At 41.5% G+C, this 16,515-nt stretch overlaps 1 protein-coding gene across 1 annotated transcript; it reads left to right on the plus strand.

Moving 5' to 3' along the window:
* Nucleotides 1-54: 54 nt before the first annotated feature.
* LOC110954974 (WASP homolog associated with actin, golgi membranes and microtubules) lies at nucleotides 55-16,202 on the plus strand. Its single transcript, XM_022199755.2, has 11 exons — nucleotides 55-748; nucleotides 2,917-3,090; nucleotides 3,448-3,598; nucleotides 4,322-4,491; nucleotides 5,747-5,957; nucleotides 8,942-9,126; nucleotides 9,651-9,737; nucleotides 9,853-9,948; nucleotides 11,616-12,033; nucleotides 12,519-12,661; nucleotides 15,179-16,202. The coding sequence occupies exons 1-11, from the start codon at nucleotides 164-166 to the stop codon at nucleotides 15,329-15,331; spliced, it is 2,373 nt and encodes a 790-aa protein (XP_022055447.2). The 5' UTR covers nucleotides 55-163; the 3' UTR covers nucleotides 15,332-16,202.
* The last annotated feature ends 313 nt before the right edge of the window (nucleotides 16,203-16,515 follow it).

The following is a 16,515-nucleotide window of genomic DNA, read 5'->3' on the forward strand; positions in this document are numbered from 1 at the left end:
ACAATGTAGATTTATTATTCTGTGAAATAACAGTTAGCGTATTGTGGCAATAGTTCTGACCATTTATGAGGTCCGTGAAGGCACCTGACGTCACGCAAATGGCGGACGTTGTAAACAGAGCCAACAGTTCGTCGCAGGCCGCAGACAAACGGTTCTTTTTAAGATGAACAGCGTGGAATATGAGCGGCTGGACAGTCTGGAGGGCTGGGTCGCGGTCAAGAGCAACATATTCGAAGAGAACGAGACGTTTAAGCTGGGTTTCATCGTCCAGTGGAATGTCATCGAGTGTAAGTTCGCCGTCACCTGCCACAACCGGACGTTACAACGGCAGAAACGCAAAGCAGAAATCCCTGTCGGCGGCGACCCTCAGATGAGCTGGGCTGGACTCTTCTCCGTCAGCGACCTCAGACACATCCACCAGCATTTCACATGCGTGGCAGACGTCCTGGGAGCCTGCTTCCCGGATTTATCAGAGTTTGAGGAGGGTAACATTTGGGATTTGCTCTTCCTGAATCGGAGAACCAGCGGCGGCGGCGAAGATGACGACGAGAGAGATTTTGACACTCCGTGTAGAAAACTGGAGAAATATTTCAGCACAGCCATCGACATCTGCGGGAGAAAGATTGTTCTGGACACCTTGTTCACCCAGGATGAGAGGGATGTGGAGGAGTACTTTGAAAATCTGCAGGAGTTCAAAAGGAAGACCATGCAGGAGGAGATGTCAAGGGCCAAAGGTCACCTGAGACAGGTGAGGAAGACGTCAGGGGTCTACGTCACTGCCCAGCAGATGACAGTTTATTATTTACACTCTTAGCAAAACTTTAATACAGCAGTCCTGCAACGCTGCATCATATCGAAAGCTGTTTTGTCAACCTCATTTCTCTCACTTTCACTTTCTAATTGCATAAACCTGCATTGTTTGGTTCATCTGTACATTTGAAAAACAGCAAAAGATAATACAGATGTTTAGTTTTATTCATTTAAAATGTTAAATCAGAGTCCTGCACATGTTATCAGTCAGGCAGCAGTAAAAGCATGTGCTGAAAGCAAGGTTGGGTAAAGACTTATTTATTTAATTAGTCCATTTCACAGGAACCATGTGCAGTAGAGCATTAAACACAAGGTAAAGATGCTCTGGGCCAGATTATAGAGTACTGGATAGTTTGTGTCTGCAGTTCTTGGAGCAGGCAAGAGAGAAGCAAGTAAAGATGGAAAAGCAATACATCACATTTTAAAAGAAGGATCTCACATTCTCACATTTACATGATTAGAAAAAGTAATTTCAAGGACTGTCAGTGCTGACAGGTTTGGTTTCTCTGGATCCATTTTTTTTAGTTTCTTTAGGAAAGTCTTTAAAATCAGTTGTTTTTAAGTGGGGAGTTTATTTCATTCTGTTATTTCTTTGTAGGAGAAGCCCGATAGACGGTTTTACATGGAGTCACACAACACTGCCACTTATTGAATCAGTTTTTAAAACTAAACTCATTTAATCCTGGAGGAAATTCTCATGCCAGATACAATGATATGTGATAAGAAATGCAGTGCTTAGTGGAAAAGCAATAAGACCAAAGTATGATACATTTCTGAAATGTAAATATGCTCAGATTTGGCTAGAATAATACAGTAAAAAATAATGATATTAAGGTAATAAGTAACATCATACATGATAATGAACTATTGCACATGAAAATGAGATTGCATATTGCACATTACACTGACATATAATGTAAATAATATATGCAAATAACTGAAATAGGATCATCAAGAACAACCTAAACCTACTGAAAGCAAAATTTAAAAGAAAATTTCATTGAAAGAGAAAGGCTCTATTCAAAGCTTACAGGTGTTTTTTTCTGTTGAACAGAACTTTAAAAATCTCAGAAATGTTTCCTGTTTTCCTCTCTGCTTCTACACTTGTTTTCTTTGTGTGTCATAGAAGAAGTATTATTTTTCTGAAGTTTACATCTGTGATGTGCAGGACTAGCACCACGCAGTGGTGGTGTAGGTCTAAAAGCAGGCCTACCATGACACAGCAAACCTCGTCTGTTTGTTTGTTTGTTACAATCACAGCTTTAGATGTCGTAACGTTATCAGCAATCCAGCCTGAGGGTTTCGCCTTTTCCTCTGCAAGTGATTTCAACACAGACCTGTAACTTGACCCTGTAGTTGTTTGTTAACCAGTGAATAATGAGGTGAGGGATAACTGACAGCCACTACAACAGCTTCACCTTTGAAGCTCTGAGATTTGAGACATAATGCAGTTAGTTTACACAGAGTCAGCAACACCTCAAACTGCAACCAGATACAGCGGTCCTTGAGTTCATGACAGCTTTATGAAAATCCTGTTGTGTTTTGTTGACAGTGTTGGAAAGTGAGGCGTAGTTTATGGTGTTGTTGCATTGAAATTGCTTTTTATCTTAAGGAAAAGCAGCCATTGTTCTTTTGATGCAGAAAGATGGCGGGTTATTACAGACTACAGACTGATCCCATGTGATGAAGCCACATTTCTTTTTGCTATCTAGGATCTTTCAAACGCTACATCAACTTCGTGCATTTTGTTCTGTAACTGACAGCATTTCAAATGTTTATCAAGCACACCTAGAGGCAAACAAACTCTGTGGTCTAAAGGTGTCATCTCTTGAAACTGTTTCATATGAAATGTTTTGTTAATACCCAAATTTGAGGAGACAAATTTGTTTGACCTCAGCGGTCAGCGTCAGAGAGCTGACTCCAGGAATGCTTGTGGTACAGAACCGCATCTTGAAGTGCCTTCAGCCCACCCAAGCCACATTCTGAAAGGACTAATGCTGACTGTTATGTTAGATTTCTGTGATTTTCCAGGTCATCCGAGGTATAAAAAGTCTGTGGGCTCAGAATAAACCCAGGTGATGGTGTTTATGTCTTCCATGTTTGCAGCTGCTACAGAGTCACAGCACTGCTGACCGAATGGTTGCGCTGCACAGCATTTACGAAGAAGAAGACGAGGCCTACCAGGACCTGGTCACTGTTGCCACCACTTTCTTCCAGTACCTGCTGCAGCCATTCAGAGACATGAGAGAGCTGGCCTGCCTTTACAAACTAGAGATCCTGGTAAATACAGACAGCTTGTTCTTTTTAAGGTTGTGGTAAATGATTGCATGTAGTATGTACAGTTTGCAGTTTGTTTTGATGTTTAAATACAGAGGATATGCTCATTAGGAGTTAGAGTTTGTGGATTTTTCTTCATTTAATGCAAATACTTATTTAGAGCCCCAGAACGTAGCATTAACCAACTTATAGCCTTCTTTGTTAGTGAAAATCCAATATTTCTATGTACACTCTATAATAATCAGCGATCATTAAAGATTCCATTTAAGCTGTTTCATTTGTCGCTGCTGAGTAAGAAGTGAGCATTAAATCGGCCAGTATAAACGTGTCCACTGCTTTGCTTACCTCGCTTGTCTGCAGAAGTCTTTGGAGTTTGAAGACTTGGGTCCTCGGAGGATTGCAGCTCTGGAGAAGGAGGCGGAGGAGTGGAGAATGAAAGCAGAAGACGCAGTCGCCTCAATTCAGGACATCACTGTCACCTACTTTACACAGACTTCAAAGGCTCTGGCTGGTATAAGTTGCTGTGTTTATTCCTTTTATGTGTGCCTGGATGGTGTAATGAATGTGTTTTTGTGTGTCACACTGGAGTAAAATACGTAACAGAGTCACAAATGTAACTGCAGCAGCAAACAAAAAACATATTGATGGTATTATTTACTATTCAAATAATCAACAAGTCCAAATAACCTATATATTGTTGCTGGCATGGGAAATAGAGTGTTAAGAGACACTTTAGTTTTGAGTTTTCATGAATTGCAGAGGAAAATAAATAAATACAAATTTTAATGCCTTTTCTTCACATGCATAAAATCAAATTCCTACTTTTTTGGTAGCCATCTGTCTTTTCTGCATTTTGAGCATTTCCACCTTCTTTGAGGGAAAATAATGTTCAGAAGCAAATATTTTGTATAAATCTCTCTATCTATCTATCTATCTATCTATCTATCTATCTATCTATCTATCTATCTATCTATCTATCTGTGCAAGTTTTTTGCATCCAGATGCGCCTTTGATTTAAAGTGATGAATTTAAACCTGTGTGGTGAATGTTAGCTGGTAGCAACACAGTGTTTACAAAGTGGAAGCAATGCCATCAGAAATGCACTACAACGCTCATATAAGCTCCTGGTGTTTCCCTCCAAAACGTAATAAGGTTTTACTCTCGTGATAGCACAGACTATATGTGCTTCTGTGTGATGCAAACAGACTAAGCAGAATCTTGTGTGTATGTCCAGGTATGTTAAAACAGATGGAGGAGGATAAGTGTCGGTTTGGACCTGCTGCCTGGGCATCTGCGGCTCCCAGACTGGAAAAGCTGCGTTTCCTGTTGGCCAAAGAAACCCTGCAGCACATGAGAGCTGCGGAGATGTGCCTGAGCCGCAAGAAAGACGGCATCAGAGAAAGGGTGTGTGTGTGTGTGTCTCTGTGTCTTTTCATTAACATTTAACAGCTTTTCTAGTGGTTCTTGTAATTAGTCGTTACAGCATGTTGGAGTCTGACACAGTTGTAAGGCTTTAGTTTTCATTCATGGCTTTGTTTCAGTGCCAAGGCCAGGGCAGCTTTTGTAGTGCTTGTGACTCTGTAGAGATGTGACACAGTGTCTGCTTGCTCTCGTGTATCTTTCACTTGGTATTCCAGTCTGATGCGAATCTCTGGCTGCTATCGTCCTTTGATCTATTTATAAAGCCTCTCTAAAAACACAGAGAATCCCCTCGATACACCCCCAAAAACCTGCATGCATGAATAAGTGAGTCTGTCTGTGTGTGTGTGTGCACGTGCTTAAAGCGTGAACGCTATATGCATATCCGTGGCTCCATGGGGTTTATTTCTAATGTCGGGATCACAGTATTTTGGTAAAACTACTGCGAACTGCTAGCTGCTGTAGAGATTCACGCTGTGCATTTTGAGATTTTCGAAGAGAAGAGAACACTCTGAGCACCTTCGCCTTCATGTGGCTGCATTATTCATCCGATTAGGCTTTTTAAAAATCAGGGTTGAAGATCCTGGCAGTATCCAGCACTGTGAAATCAACGTGAGCTTTACATTGACAGCTGTGTGAGTGTGTTCTTAATGAGATCAGTGAGCCGCTCCTACGCAAACTCTTGCACTGGTGTCAACGTAACTCTTAACTGTTGGGTGCACAGCGGGACACCTTTGCATTTAGTGTGTGTTGTTTGTATCACCTCAATCTCTGCAGCTCTTATGTCACATCTAGACAGTGTGTGTGCTGATGTGTCACACAATTCCGAGCATTTAAGGACATGCGTTTTCCTTCAGTGTGGCACCTCATTACCTATCTATATCACGCATACTTACAGGTAGCTGCTGGTTTCAGCTCATTTCATCACAGTGTGAAAGTCTACAGAGATTAATACTCCCCTGAAACGTTTCATCTATCACAAACCCTTTATTTTTTATCAGATTCGGTTTCAGTTTTTTCACCTGGTAATGTCGTTGAGAGCAAAACCTATTTTGCTCATCATGCTCAAGGACACTCTTTCATCCAGAATTCGTCTCGGCTGTCAGAAAGTGTTGCGTTCAGTAGCAACCGTGCCAAGAAGTATCCACAGTATGTACATAACAGGCTGCTCTTTTGCTATGCCACCGGTTTTATCCTTCAATGGGGCTGACTCTACATTGTTCTGTGTTTTGCGGGGCAGCTCGGGAGCCTGTCGGGTAACAACCAGAGCCAGAGAAGTGATTCCAGGTCTGCGTTTGAGGACAGCCAGAAGCAGCCGGACACAGTGGACCAGCTGGAACTGCAGTTCTATGAAATCCAGCTAGAACTATATGACGCCAAGTTTGAGATCCTGAAGAACGAGGAGCAGCTGCTGGTGGCTCAGATAGACACCTTACGACGGCAGATTAAAGGTACGCTGAGAATGCGTTTAAATAGAATTACTGAACAGTAGATGTGGAGGCTGCAGCTGCTTAGAGGGAGTTTGAAACTTGTAAGCAGAATCAAATTACTGTGAGAGATGGTACTTTACTTTCACATTACACTTGAAAACACTTAAGCAACATTAACGTAAAGATAAATAAAAAACACATCCTTTTACATATCATCAATGTACCAGAAGCTTTAAAGGCATTATAGAGGATGTTTTTTTTTGTTTAATTTGTCTAATTCACATAAAATGAATATACTGACCTTTAGTGAACTTGTATGTATGGTTTCTAAAAAAATAACTGTGGACATGGCAGGACCTGAAAAACATCAGCCAATCAACGCGCTCGGACCGAGGCGTTTGGTTTGCTCCCTTTCCTGTCAATCAAAAATCATCCGGCTCAGGCCTAGTTACGTAGATTACGTACGCCTTGGACTTACGTGTTTTCTGTATGTGTTGCTTTGGTATAGCTTCGTAGTTTATAGCTGGAGACTTGTTTTGCTCATCTTTTTTACATAATGGCAGATAAAGATCCAGGGGGACCCAGCCGTAAAAGACAACTTCACGAGTGCTACGCAAGTTTCTGGAGGGGGGCGTTTCTTCGTAAATGTTAAGAGGGGGGAGGTTAGAGGGGGGTGAGGGAGAGGTTGTATGTGCGCATGCTACGTTCAAAGTCGTAGGAAATTAAATCTCCTCTAATGCCTTTAACAACTGAATACCCGAGCAGAGACAACGGCTGTGTCACCTTGTGAAACTGTCATTAAAGTGTACAGGTCCTCACAGGTAAGACCGTCTCAGCCATTGTTTTTTAATTAATGGAGTGAATGAAAATGTGAAAATTGAAACCCTTGAACAGAGGAACACTTTGCAGTATAAAAGCCCTGAAATTAATTCTAGCATACTAAAGGTTCTGGCCACCGCTTGAGCATCTATTTATTTATTTATTTGTTTTGCATGTCCACATTTTGACAAATTGGCACCATTAAAAGATACAAAACTAGCTATTAGCGTTTCTTATTTGCTCTATATTCTCTAGTGTACAGATGGCTATCACTGGATTGCTTTAATATCGACGAAAATGTTAAAACAAATTGATTATTTTCAGCCAAGCGCTGGAGGTGCAAGGAGCTTCATTTTTCTTTCTGAAATGTAGATGTTTTTCTAAGCAACATTGATACTAAAATTATGTCTTTCATGGCTGTGTGTTCAAATTTAACTCCACTAAGAGCCTCAGAGGAACAATTCTGATGAAAATTGGGAGAATTAATGATTTTAGAGTTCTTTAATCACCTCTGAGCTGCATCTTTTAGCCACTGATGCTGCTTCTACTGTTAACAAACAGGCCAAAACAATGGACCACGCTACAATAACTTCCATATTCAGCTCATGCAGCGTGCTTGCTTCACATCTCTTCACCCACAAACCGCTCTGCAACCTCCTGCAGAGTCACGCCCCACAGTTTGATCGCCCCTGGTAGATTTTCCCATTTTTAATTTGGATAACGGAACCTTTAAAATGCTTACCTGTGTGTTTTTTTTAAATTATGACTCCGCAAATTACAACATACGATAGTGTTTTATTGACTTCATAACCTTAAAATGTGTCTGTAATATTTTATCCTCTTCCTATGAGCCACAATTTTAACAGAATAGTGCAACACTTCACTACGCAAACCACAGAGCCCATTCAACACGGTGTAGATTACAATCATACAGCGCTACACGCCTCTACATGAAGGGGCTTCTGTTACTCTGGTCACTCAGCGTTTTGTGTAAAGGGTTTACTTTGGGGAAATACTGTATTTTGTTCATGTAAATGTTTCCTTAATTGCTCCTCATGGGACAAGGGATGTTTGTTTCTAAGGTGTGTGTGTCTGTACACGCCGTCGGTGTCTGTGGCAACTTTGGTTCTGGGTTTCTTTAAACTCTTATTTTCCCACGTAAAAAGCAGGAATGTGTCTTCTAAGAGTAACTGCTCAGCAAAGTCGGTGGGAGGACGGTGAAAAATATGACATCTTGCAAATTAAAGGAGGCTCCTGAGTTTATGGAGCCTGTCAAAAGAGTTGGAAGTCTGTAATGGAAATAAAATACGCAGCGAGCAAATCAGCACAGAGTCAGAACATGTGAATTATTTCTTTAGAAATGAACTTCTGGTTGTTGCAGAGACTCAGGATGATAAGCAGGTCCACTTTGTTTCTTGTAAGCATATAAAAATAATTCATATGCACAAAAATGTCATCAATTTAGACAAGCATAAACAAGAGGAATATATAACAAAAGATGAAACTTTATTAATCCCAGAGGAAGTTCTTGTTGCAGATATTGCTCAGACATGACATAAGAAATGCAGTCGCTGGCAGAAAAGGATATAAGTACAATATATTACTGAAATAAAATAAGTCAGCTAAAATAACACGAGTCGAAAAATAAAACGCAATGCTGGCAATGATACTGAGGTAACAAATAATAGAACACAAGACAATATAATATTTAATGTACTAAATCTGCACTAGTTGTATTACTACAAACACTCCAGATAATATACAGCTGGTCAGTAATGACATTTTTACAGCTGCAACAACAGGTTTCTGACGCTTTCTTAGTCGTGCAGAGCGTATTAAAGACCTGCGTAAGTGGCCCAGGAATTGGTTTTTATTATTGCAGTAATTTACTTTTGTTAATGAGATTCCTCTTAACCTAATATAGGAAACTAGATTTCTTGTTGACGTGTTGCTTCAGAGCTACAGTATGTTTGCGACTAAAACAGGAAACAATCAGATTTCATGTAACCTGCACGACTGGAGCCGACATCAAAGAGAGACCCGGGTCATGCTGCGAGCTGCTTTGTGTGAATTTTGGCTTTAAATAGGTTACATATAGCACACAGTTCAGGTTTACGCTGTTCAGAATCTGTGGTGACAACAGAGAAGCTGATTTAAAGAGTGACTGGACTGCATTTGTGTTTCAGAACTGAAGGAGGAGGTGGTGTACTATGATGTGTGCGAGGATCCAGAGGAGCTGCAGAGCATGGTCCACACAGGTATTCAGCAAGCAAACTCTCCAGCCGTCACTCAGCTCAAGAGACGCCTACAGACCCTGGAGACCAAGCGAGGCAACATCTGTGCCCGGCGAGCATATCTACGCAACAAAAAGGTGCGGGGGCGAACACTGCTGACATTCTTTAAAAATGATTCCTTTGTGTGGTTTTTAATGTCAAAAAAAGGTTGAAAATAATTTGAAATGATAATAAAAGATAATCAATCTCATGTCCTAATTGCTCTGTTTAAATTTTTTTTGCTATACTGTTACATTTTAATGTGATACAGAAAGTTAAGCAGTTGGCATGTTCTCCTCTTGCTGGCTTTATGCTCTTTTGTCTGATTTAAAAAAACACTTGACAGCAAAGTGGGATGAATACCCCACTTAGAAGCTCCCACAAGTCACCTACAGTAATCCAGAGGAAGCAAGAGTCACATGCATGAATATTTAACAATACAGTTAAAAAAGAGAACAATAGAAAATTTTAAGAATGCTCCTCTAATTAACTCATAATTTGTTTCAGTGGCGCAACGTTTAAAGCCCGATTTGCTCCAGCACTCACTGATTTCTGACTGCAAGTGCGTTTTTTTTATTGTATTTTTCAGTCTTCAAGTGATGCTTTGTGTGTGTGTCATTAGGATCAGTGCATGGAGGCCCATGAGCAGAAGCAGCTGGCAGCCAAGCAGAGCTCCGTAGTCTTCAGTCAGCATCATCAGGTCCACCTGGTACGTCACCACAGCAACGACACAACCCACAGAGATGCTCCCGCACCAGCAAATGAAACCGGATCCAATTCTTTTCTCTCCAATAGCACTCACTGTCTCCCTCTGTTGTCTGCAGAAACGAGAGAAGAGGAAAGAGGAGGAGCAGAGGAGGAAGGAGTGGGTGGACCAGGAGCGAGAGAAGACTCTGAGCAGATTACGATCCTTCAGAGAGGTCAGTGCCTCCACTCGGCCTCCACATCAGTAAATAAAACCCCAGAGGCTCCTGCGTCTTAGCCTCTTAATTTCACAGTTCGCCTCAAAATTAATACTCAGCTATTAACTACTCGACCCTCGCATCAGGAGAAACTCTGATGATCAAAGGTTTTTTTAGCAGTGAGCTGTCTTCTTAGTGCATACAGGACTTGAGCTCTACAGGAGAAGAAAAGTCGGTGTAAAGGCTGTTAGCAGAAGGGATTCAACTGATGCTAAACACTCAGCATTTTTTTAGCAGCAAGTGATGTTAAAAGCTTGAGACGTCGCTGTCCTGGTGTCCCCCGAGGATGAACTCTGATATCTCTCCCCAAATTTTTTCATCAGTGTTTTAATGAGAGCAGCATTTCAATATGCTCATAGAACTAATGATATTTTCATGTGTTTATTGATAATTAGCAGATAAGAACTCCCTAAACTGCAGTTGTGATCTTGGGAAACGTTACACCTGCTTAACATCAGCATGTTAGCGTTGTCGTTATGAAGATGCTGTCATGCTGACGTATGCGTTTAGCTCAGCTCAGAGAGCTGCTTGCGTAGCTGTTGGATGTGACTGAGTGGATTTATGTGACTGTCATGGCTGTTAAAATGAGCGTTTTGTCAAAAGAATGCATGGCAGCTCAGGAAAAAATAACTTTACTGACTGATACATCTATTTGTCTGGATTTTTTGGAATAAATATGTAACTAGCATGCTAGAAATTGTTTCCTTGTGGGAAGAAACAGTTGAATTGTTACTATTTGATGTAAAGAAACGGCATGATGCTTATAAAAAATCTGTTACTTTGTAAGAAGTTAACCTACACCCTGTTACATTTTGTTCAAAATCCCTCCCTTATTCACTCGTTCACTTCTTTCTATAAAAGGGGCTTTCAGTATTGTGTCAATATCGTGAATAGTGAGCAGTAAATATAACATTTCCTTATTTCCACATCTGTAGTTTTCACTTTGAATTTAGATGTTTAAATTAAACCGGGGGCAGTGAATGCAGCGTGTTATGCCATATCATAAATAGGGAATGTTTTTGTTCTCGCTCTTGCTGTTTACATATTTCATTGCGTTTTGTCTGGACAACACTGCGAATGTTTCCTAGCAACCGGTATTACACATTAACTGAGTCATGGATCTTTATCTGAGACCTCTCTCGAGTGGTAACGCTGCAATCAGATTTAAGAAATCAATAGTTGGAAGCAAGCTAGAAGCCGCTAAGAACTTAAAAATGGCTTTAGAAACAAATTTGCTGATGGATTGAGAGCAGCTGGTGCATTCCAGCTCAGAACAGCTCCTCAGCTGCCTTTTGTGTTGAGGTTGTTTTATCAGCTAATCAATTTTATGAACTGTTTCTGTTTTCTTTGGAGTTTGTAGAAGATCATCCCACTGAAGCAGAAGACCAGGAGGATTTACCTCCTGTCTGCATCATTAGCTGTGTTTTTGTTGTGTGTGTGTGTGTGTTTGTTCCTTCCTTCTGCTACTTTATTTTAATCTCAATGTAAGACCTGTTTAAAACGGAATATCATCAGACAGTCGTGAAGGCGTCCTGTCTTCTCGTGGTCACTGTTAGAACATCAGACTAGATAATGTCCCTGCTTGTAAAGCCGATTCTTCTCCCTCTTCTGCTTTGCTTTTCAAGAAGCGACAGGGCCAGTACATCCTGAAGACCCCTCAGTCCAGAGTGTCGTCTTCAGAAGTGTCTTGTCCCTCCCAGCCGTTGTCCATCATCAGCCTCAGCCCGTCTCCTGCCCCCGTAGGACCTTCCTCCACTCGTCCTGCACCCAGAAGCAAGAAAACACCCAAAAAGCAGCAGCCTAAAGACATCCCTGTCCAAATCTATTCTGCGCCGCCACCTCCAGCAACCGCCTGCACTGCTGCTGCTGCTCCTCCTCCTCCTCCTCCACCACCACCACCTCCTCCACCTCCCCCACCGCTGCCTCCCGCCATACCTCCTCCTCCTCCTCTTGTCCAAGCTTCCTCTGAGGACACGCCGATGCCTCTCAGTGAAAAAGAAGTCCCTCCTTTTCCTGCCAAGAACATGCTGACACAAAATATAGGTGAGACTGAAACACACACGATGAAATTCAGCTCCAAATATGAGGATGTATGTGCGCATTTGTTCGACTGCAGGGGAGGTTGTGTGTGTTTGTTCCAGAGAGAAGTGTGTGTGTGTTTGTGTGCCTGCACATGGTGTTCTGTCCTAAATTCCCAACTTCTCCCATGAGGCCAGAGGAGGCATTTTACCTCAGTTGTGGTCCTGCTGATGTACACGCTCAGCTCCAGGGAGACGGTAACGTCCAACACGGCTTCCGTTTTATGGGCTTGTACGAAATGGAGGTCATTCAAAGGAAGCTGTTTTTAGCAATGTTTGGTGCACCATTAAAAAGTTTGGAAAGCTTTGTGCACTCGGTGGAATTTTTAGAGCCTTTATCAGCAGTAAAAGTAAAGCTCTAAAAACAGACGAGGTGTTTTGTATTTTTACATCCAGTGCAGCTTCTTCTGTCGTACAAATGTGTTGTCATTTATTGTGTCATTGCTGTAGGAACAATGGATGAAGTGTTGGCGTCATTGCAGCGTGGACAGATTAAGCTTCGAAAGGTTCCCGCCGCCAAAACTGCAAGCCCTGCTGAGGATCCAAGGAGCAGCCTGATGTCGGCCATCCGACAGGGAGTCACTCTGAAGAAGGTGAGCTGGAAATATACCGACCAGTATTAGCGTATTGCAGCAAGAAGTTGCAGGGTAATTTTGAAACTGCGGAGCCGTTACATAGTTTGTCCACCCGAGAGCACTGATAAGTTGATTTCTCGGCTATAAAAAAAACCCTTCGCAGTGTCTCTCTTGGGCAAATCTCCGTTAAAAATAAGAACATCAGTGTTTGGCTGCACTGAAGTACTAATTCACATCTCTACATTGACTGCAACAAATGCACTGTTTGCTCCTTTTAAATTGATAGAGCCTTTTTTAAATATGTAAGTATGTATTTGTGACCTGTTTTTGAAGGTTTCCGTCTTCAGCAGAGAGCGGCGGCCTTGGGGTTTTTTCAGCCACACACTGTGGAGAAGCCTGAAAGTATTAGGAGACAGATCGATGCTTTGTATGTTTTGGTCTTTTCATCGGATTTCTTGACGGCAGCAGATCTATGACCTGCCTCTTTCTTTTCATACAAGACGAGATTGATTTTACTGTTGGTGGTTTATGGGATTTATGGGATTTCATAATGTGGAATGAGGCCAAATTCAGTTTAAAAGAAAAATGAGGCAAATGTTCAGTGAGTCAGACTAAGTTCACTGGCAAAACGGAATAACGACGTTTGTTTTTCTAGTTTAATCAGCCGAAGTTCATCTCTGTGTGATGCTGTATATGCTTGTAATATAAATGACAAATCAAAGGACGCATTTGCCACTCATCTGCATTTCTTTTAATAGGTTGTGTTGTATAGTCTTCCCTGAAAACATCTGAAAGCATGGCGTCTGTAGGGAATTATGTGTTCCTGACAGCATTTATGGCAAATTGGAAACATTATCTGCCAGAAAAGCATCTTCTACAGACCAGTTTATCATCATTTGTTGCCAATCTATGCCCGTACAACAATCAAAGACAGAAACAAAGAATCAAGTATGCTTTTTTAAACAGCAGACATTTTGACTCATCAGCAGAGAAAAGCACAAGTTATTAGCGACATTAGCAGTGACTCTGTGCCCCAATAAAACATGACGGAGCAAACGAGCACAAAACCAGGAAAAAAAATGCAGTTCAGCCAGCATTTATTGTTTACTTCCACCTGTGCCTTTGTTGTATTCACATAGTAATGGAGTAATCGCCAGTTTCCCACCTGAAAATTGTTTTATTGCCAACATCCAGGTAGTAATTACAAACAGGCAAGTTAGGCTTAACGAAAGCTTTGAGCATCTGAGCAGAAGTGTTGGCAAAAGCAAGTGAACATGGACTTCCCATGTTCTCTGTCAAAATATTCTGTTAACTAAACACTGTCAGATTTAGTGCGACATTGAAGAGTGGCATTTAAACCATCACACAATCAACTGTGCAGCTAAACAGCCATCACTTAGTTCTGCTACATTTTCTATAAATTACTTTCCTGGATGGTAGGTGTTCTTGGTGTTTTTAGCAGTTTGCTTCCTTGGTTTAAGGGGTTCTTTGAGCAAATGTACTGTTTTCCTCTCAATGTTGTTTTGTTAGTGTCCTCCATCCATTAAAATTAAGTTTTTTTTTAGTTTGTCTGTATATGTTAAAAGAGCAAAATAAACAGTCAACGGCAAAATGAGCATTAGCATCTGAAATTACAGCACACAAATGACAGACTTTAAGAGATTTATACACTAAAAAGACAAAGGAACCAGTCTTGTACTTCCAGGGCGGTGCTTTGTGTCATTATTCAGAAATGGGTTCCAGTGTGAACTTGTATGGCAGAATCACTCCAGTGTTACAACCTGCCGTACTGTACAGTAGCTTTATAGCTTTTAAGCACAGTTTTAGGTGGGCGGGTGTGCTCGAGCTGCAGCAAATGGTTTGGAGTGAGTGGAGATAGAAGCAAGCGCTTCACAGATCTGCACAATCTAGAAGATACAACAGTGGAGAATTGCTCCTTAGCAAAGAAAATGATTAATTTCATTGCAAAAAAAACTAAATCTGTAGCTCTGATACACACAGATGAGTCCTTTGATGACAAGCGAGGGATTTAAAAACATCTGGAATGAGTAATGAGTTAAAAGCAGCCACACAAGAAGACTGGCAGATCCCATCACAAGTTAGAATCCTAGTTTTCCTCCTGCATGATGTGAACGCAGCATTTTCCGACAGTGATGTGAACGTCTAAACCTTTTAATTTTATTACAGTTGATCACAGATCAGAGTTTGAGGTGACTCTGTGGATAGCAGCGCATAACTGAACTAAAAAGAGTTGCCCTGACAGACAGCAGCAGACACAGCTACATATAAATAATAACTTTAGTAATGACTGGAATCCATTTAGTTGTTCCAGTTGGCAGAGTGCTGTAGTGGCGTGGCTTAATGGAACACCTACATGGATCAGAGCTGCTGCTAATGTTGTTAGTTACATTGCTGCTTCAAAATGTCTCCTGGAAAAAAACACAACAACGGTGTGTTGATTTTTCTACTGAATACATGTTTGAAGCAGCAGGAGGTGACGGAGGAGACTGATTGATATTAAATTGACTTCTGTAGGTGGTTCCTGCTCGAGCTGAAGTCCAGAGCAACGACAACGAGCTGGAGCGAAGCATCAAAGCTGCCATGATGAGGATGAAGAAGGTGTCAGCTGACTCAGACGACGAGGACAGAGGTGATGAGGAGAATCACAGCGTAGACTGGGACAGCTGAGAGCAAACACGTCCATCGAGCTGTTCTCTTATTACCCCCCCCATTCTGTTTCCGTCACGGTTGTGATCTACAGCTTACGCCGCTGCCAAATTTTCACCGAAAAGCCGCTTCTTTGACGGGATTACGCCTCTCCTGACTTAAACAGTGCAGTTTGCTGAAGTTGTCGCGTGGTAATCCTATTGGTGTTTTCAGAGTAGCCCTGAGATGCTGTAATGCATCCAGAACCGCTCCAGGCCAACTACCCAGTGAGTGGAGGAATCAGGATTCAGGCTCCTCTGAAGCACTTTTTGGTTTGCAGAAATCCCAAAACGGAGTGAATGAGGCGCTGTGTTTTAAAAGGCAAAGCCAAGCAGTAGTACTGTAGTACAGTGTGTCAATGATTGAAATCCTCCCAACTCTGTGTCTGGAGGCCTTTTGTGAGACCGTCACACAGCAGGGGAAGCCGATGCTGCGAGCTGAAGCGACTACACTACAGATTCTCATTTTGCTCACATTGCTGAGTCTCAGCTCATTCTGAATGTAACTCCAGCTGAACACTTGTTTAATTTAGCCCAACAAGAGCTACAGCAAACTCACTTTTGGATTTTCCATGCATTTTATTACTTAACAAAGGAGGATTTGTGCTGTGAAGAGCAGAAGTGTTAATTATTTACAGTCTTGTCTGTATTAGAGGCTGTTTGATGCTTCGCCATGTGTCTGTTTTGTCCTTTTGTGTGCGTGAATGTGTTGCGCTTAATTTGGGTGCAATTTCTAAAATGATCCGTTATTCCTTCCTGTATGATGCCATAACAAAAGACGTGACAAATTACGTATGTCAGATTAATTTTTTAGTCAATAAATGCTTCCATTTAGTTATGGAATTACTCCATGATTACAGCACTCTGCTTCTGTTCATTGGGAGATCCTATATAAGCCTGGTGACGCTTTATTGTTGATGTTTAGAGCAAACATGACCGCTGAACCTGTGACACCTGAACCTCTGAAAAAAACAAGGCTGGAATGTATTATGCTAAAAAAAACCCAGCATTAAATGGTTTGCACAACATTAGGGAACTCTGCGATGTCGAGGTGAATGAGAAGGTAGATTTAGAGACACTCTGGAGACTCAGATGGCTTAAGTTGAGAAAAAGATTTACTGATATCAGGAGAAGTGATACAACGAGCAACGCAGCAATGTGAACACT

Source organism: Acanthochromis polyacanthus, chromosome 2 (genome assembly GCF_021347895.1).
Source record: "Acanthochromis polyacanthus isolate Apoly-LR-REF ecotype Palm Island chromosome 2, KAUST_Apoly_ChrSc, whole genome shotgun sequence".
Classification (NCBI taxonomy): Eukaryota; Metazoa; Chordata; class Actinopteri; family Pomacentridae; genus Acanthochromis; species Acanthochromis polyacanthus.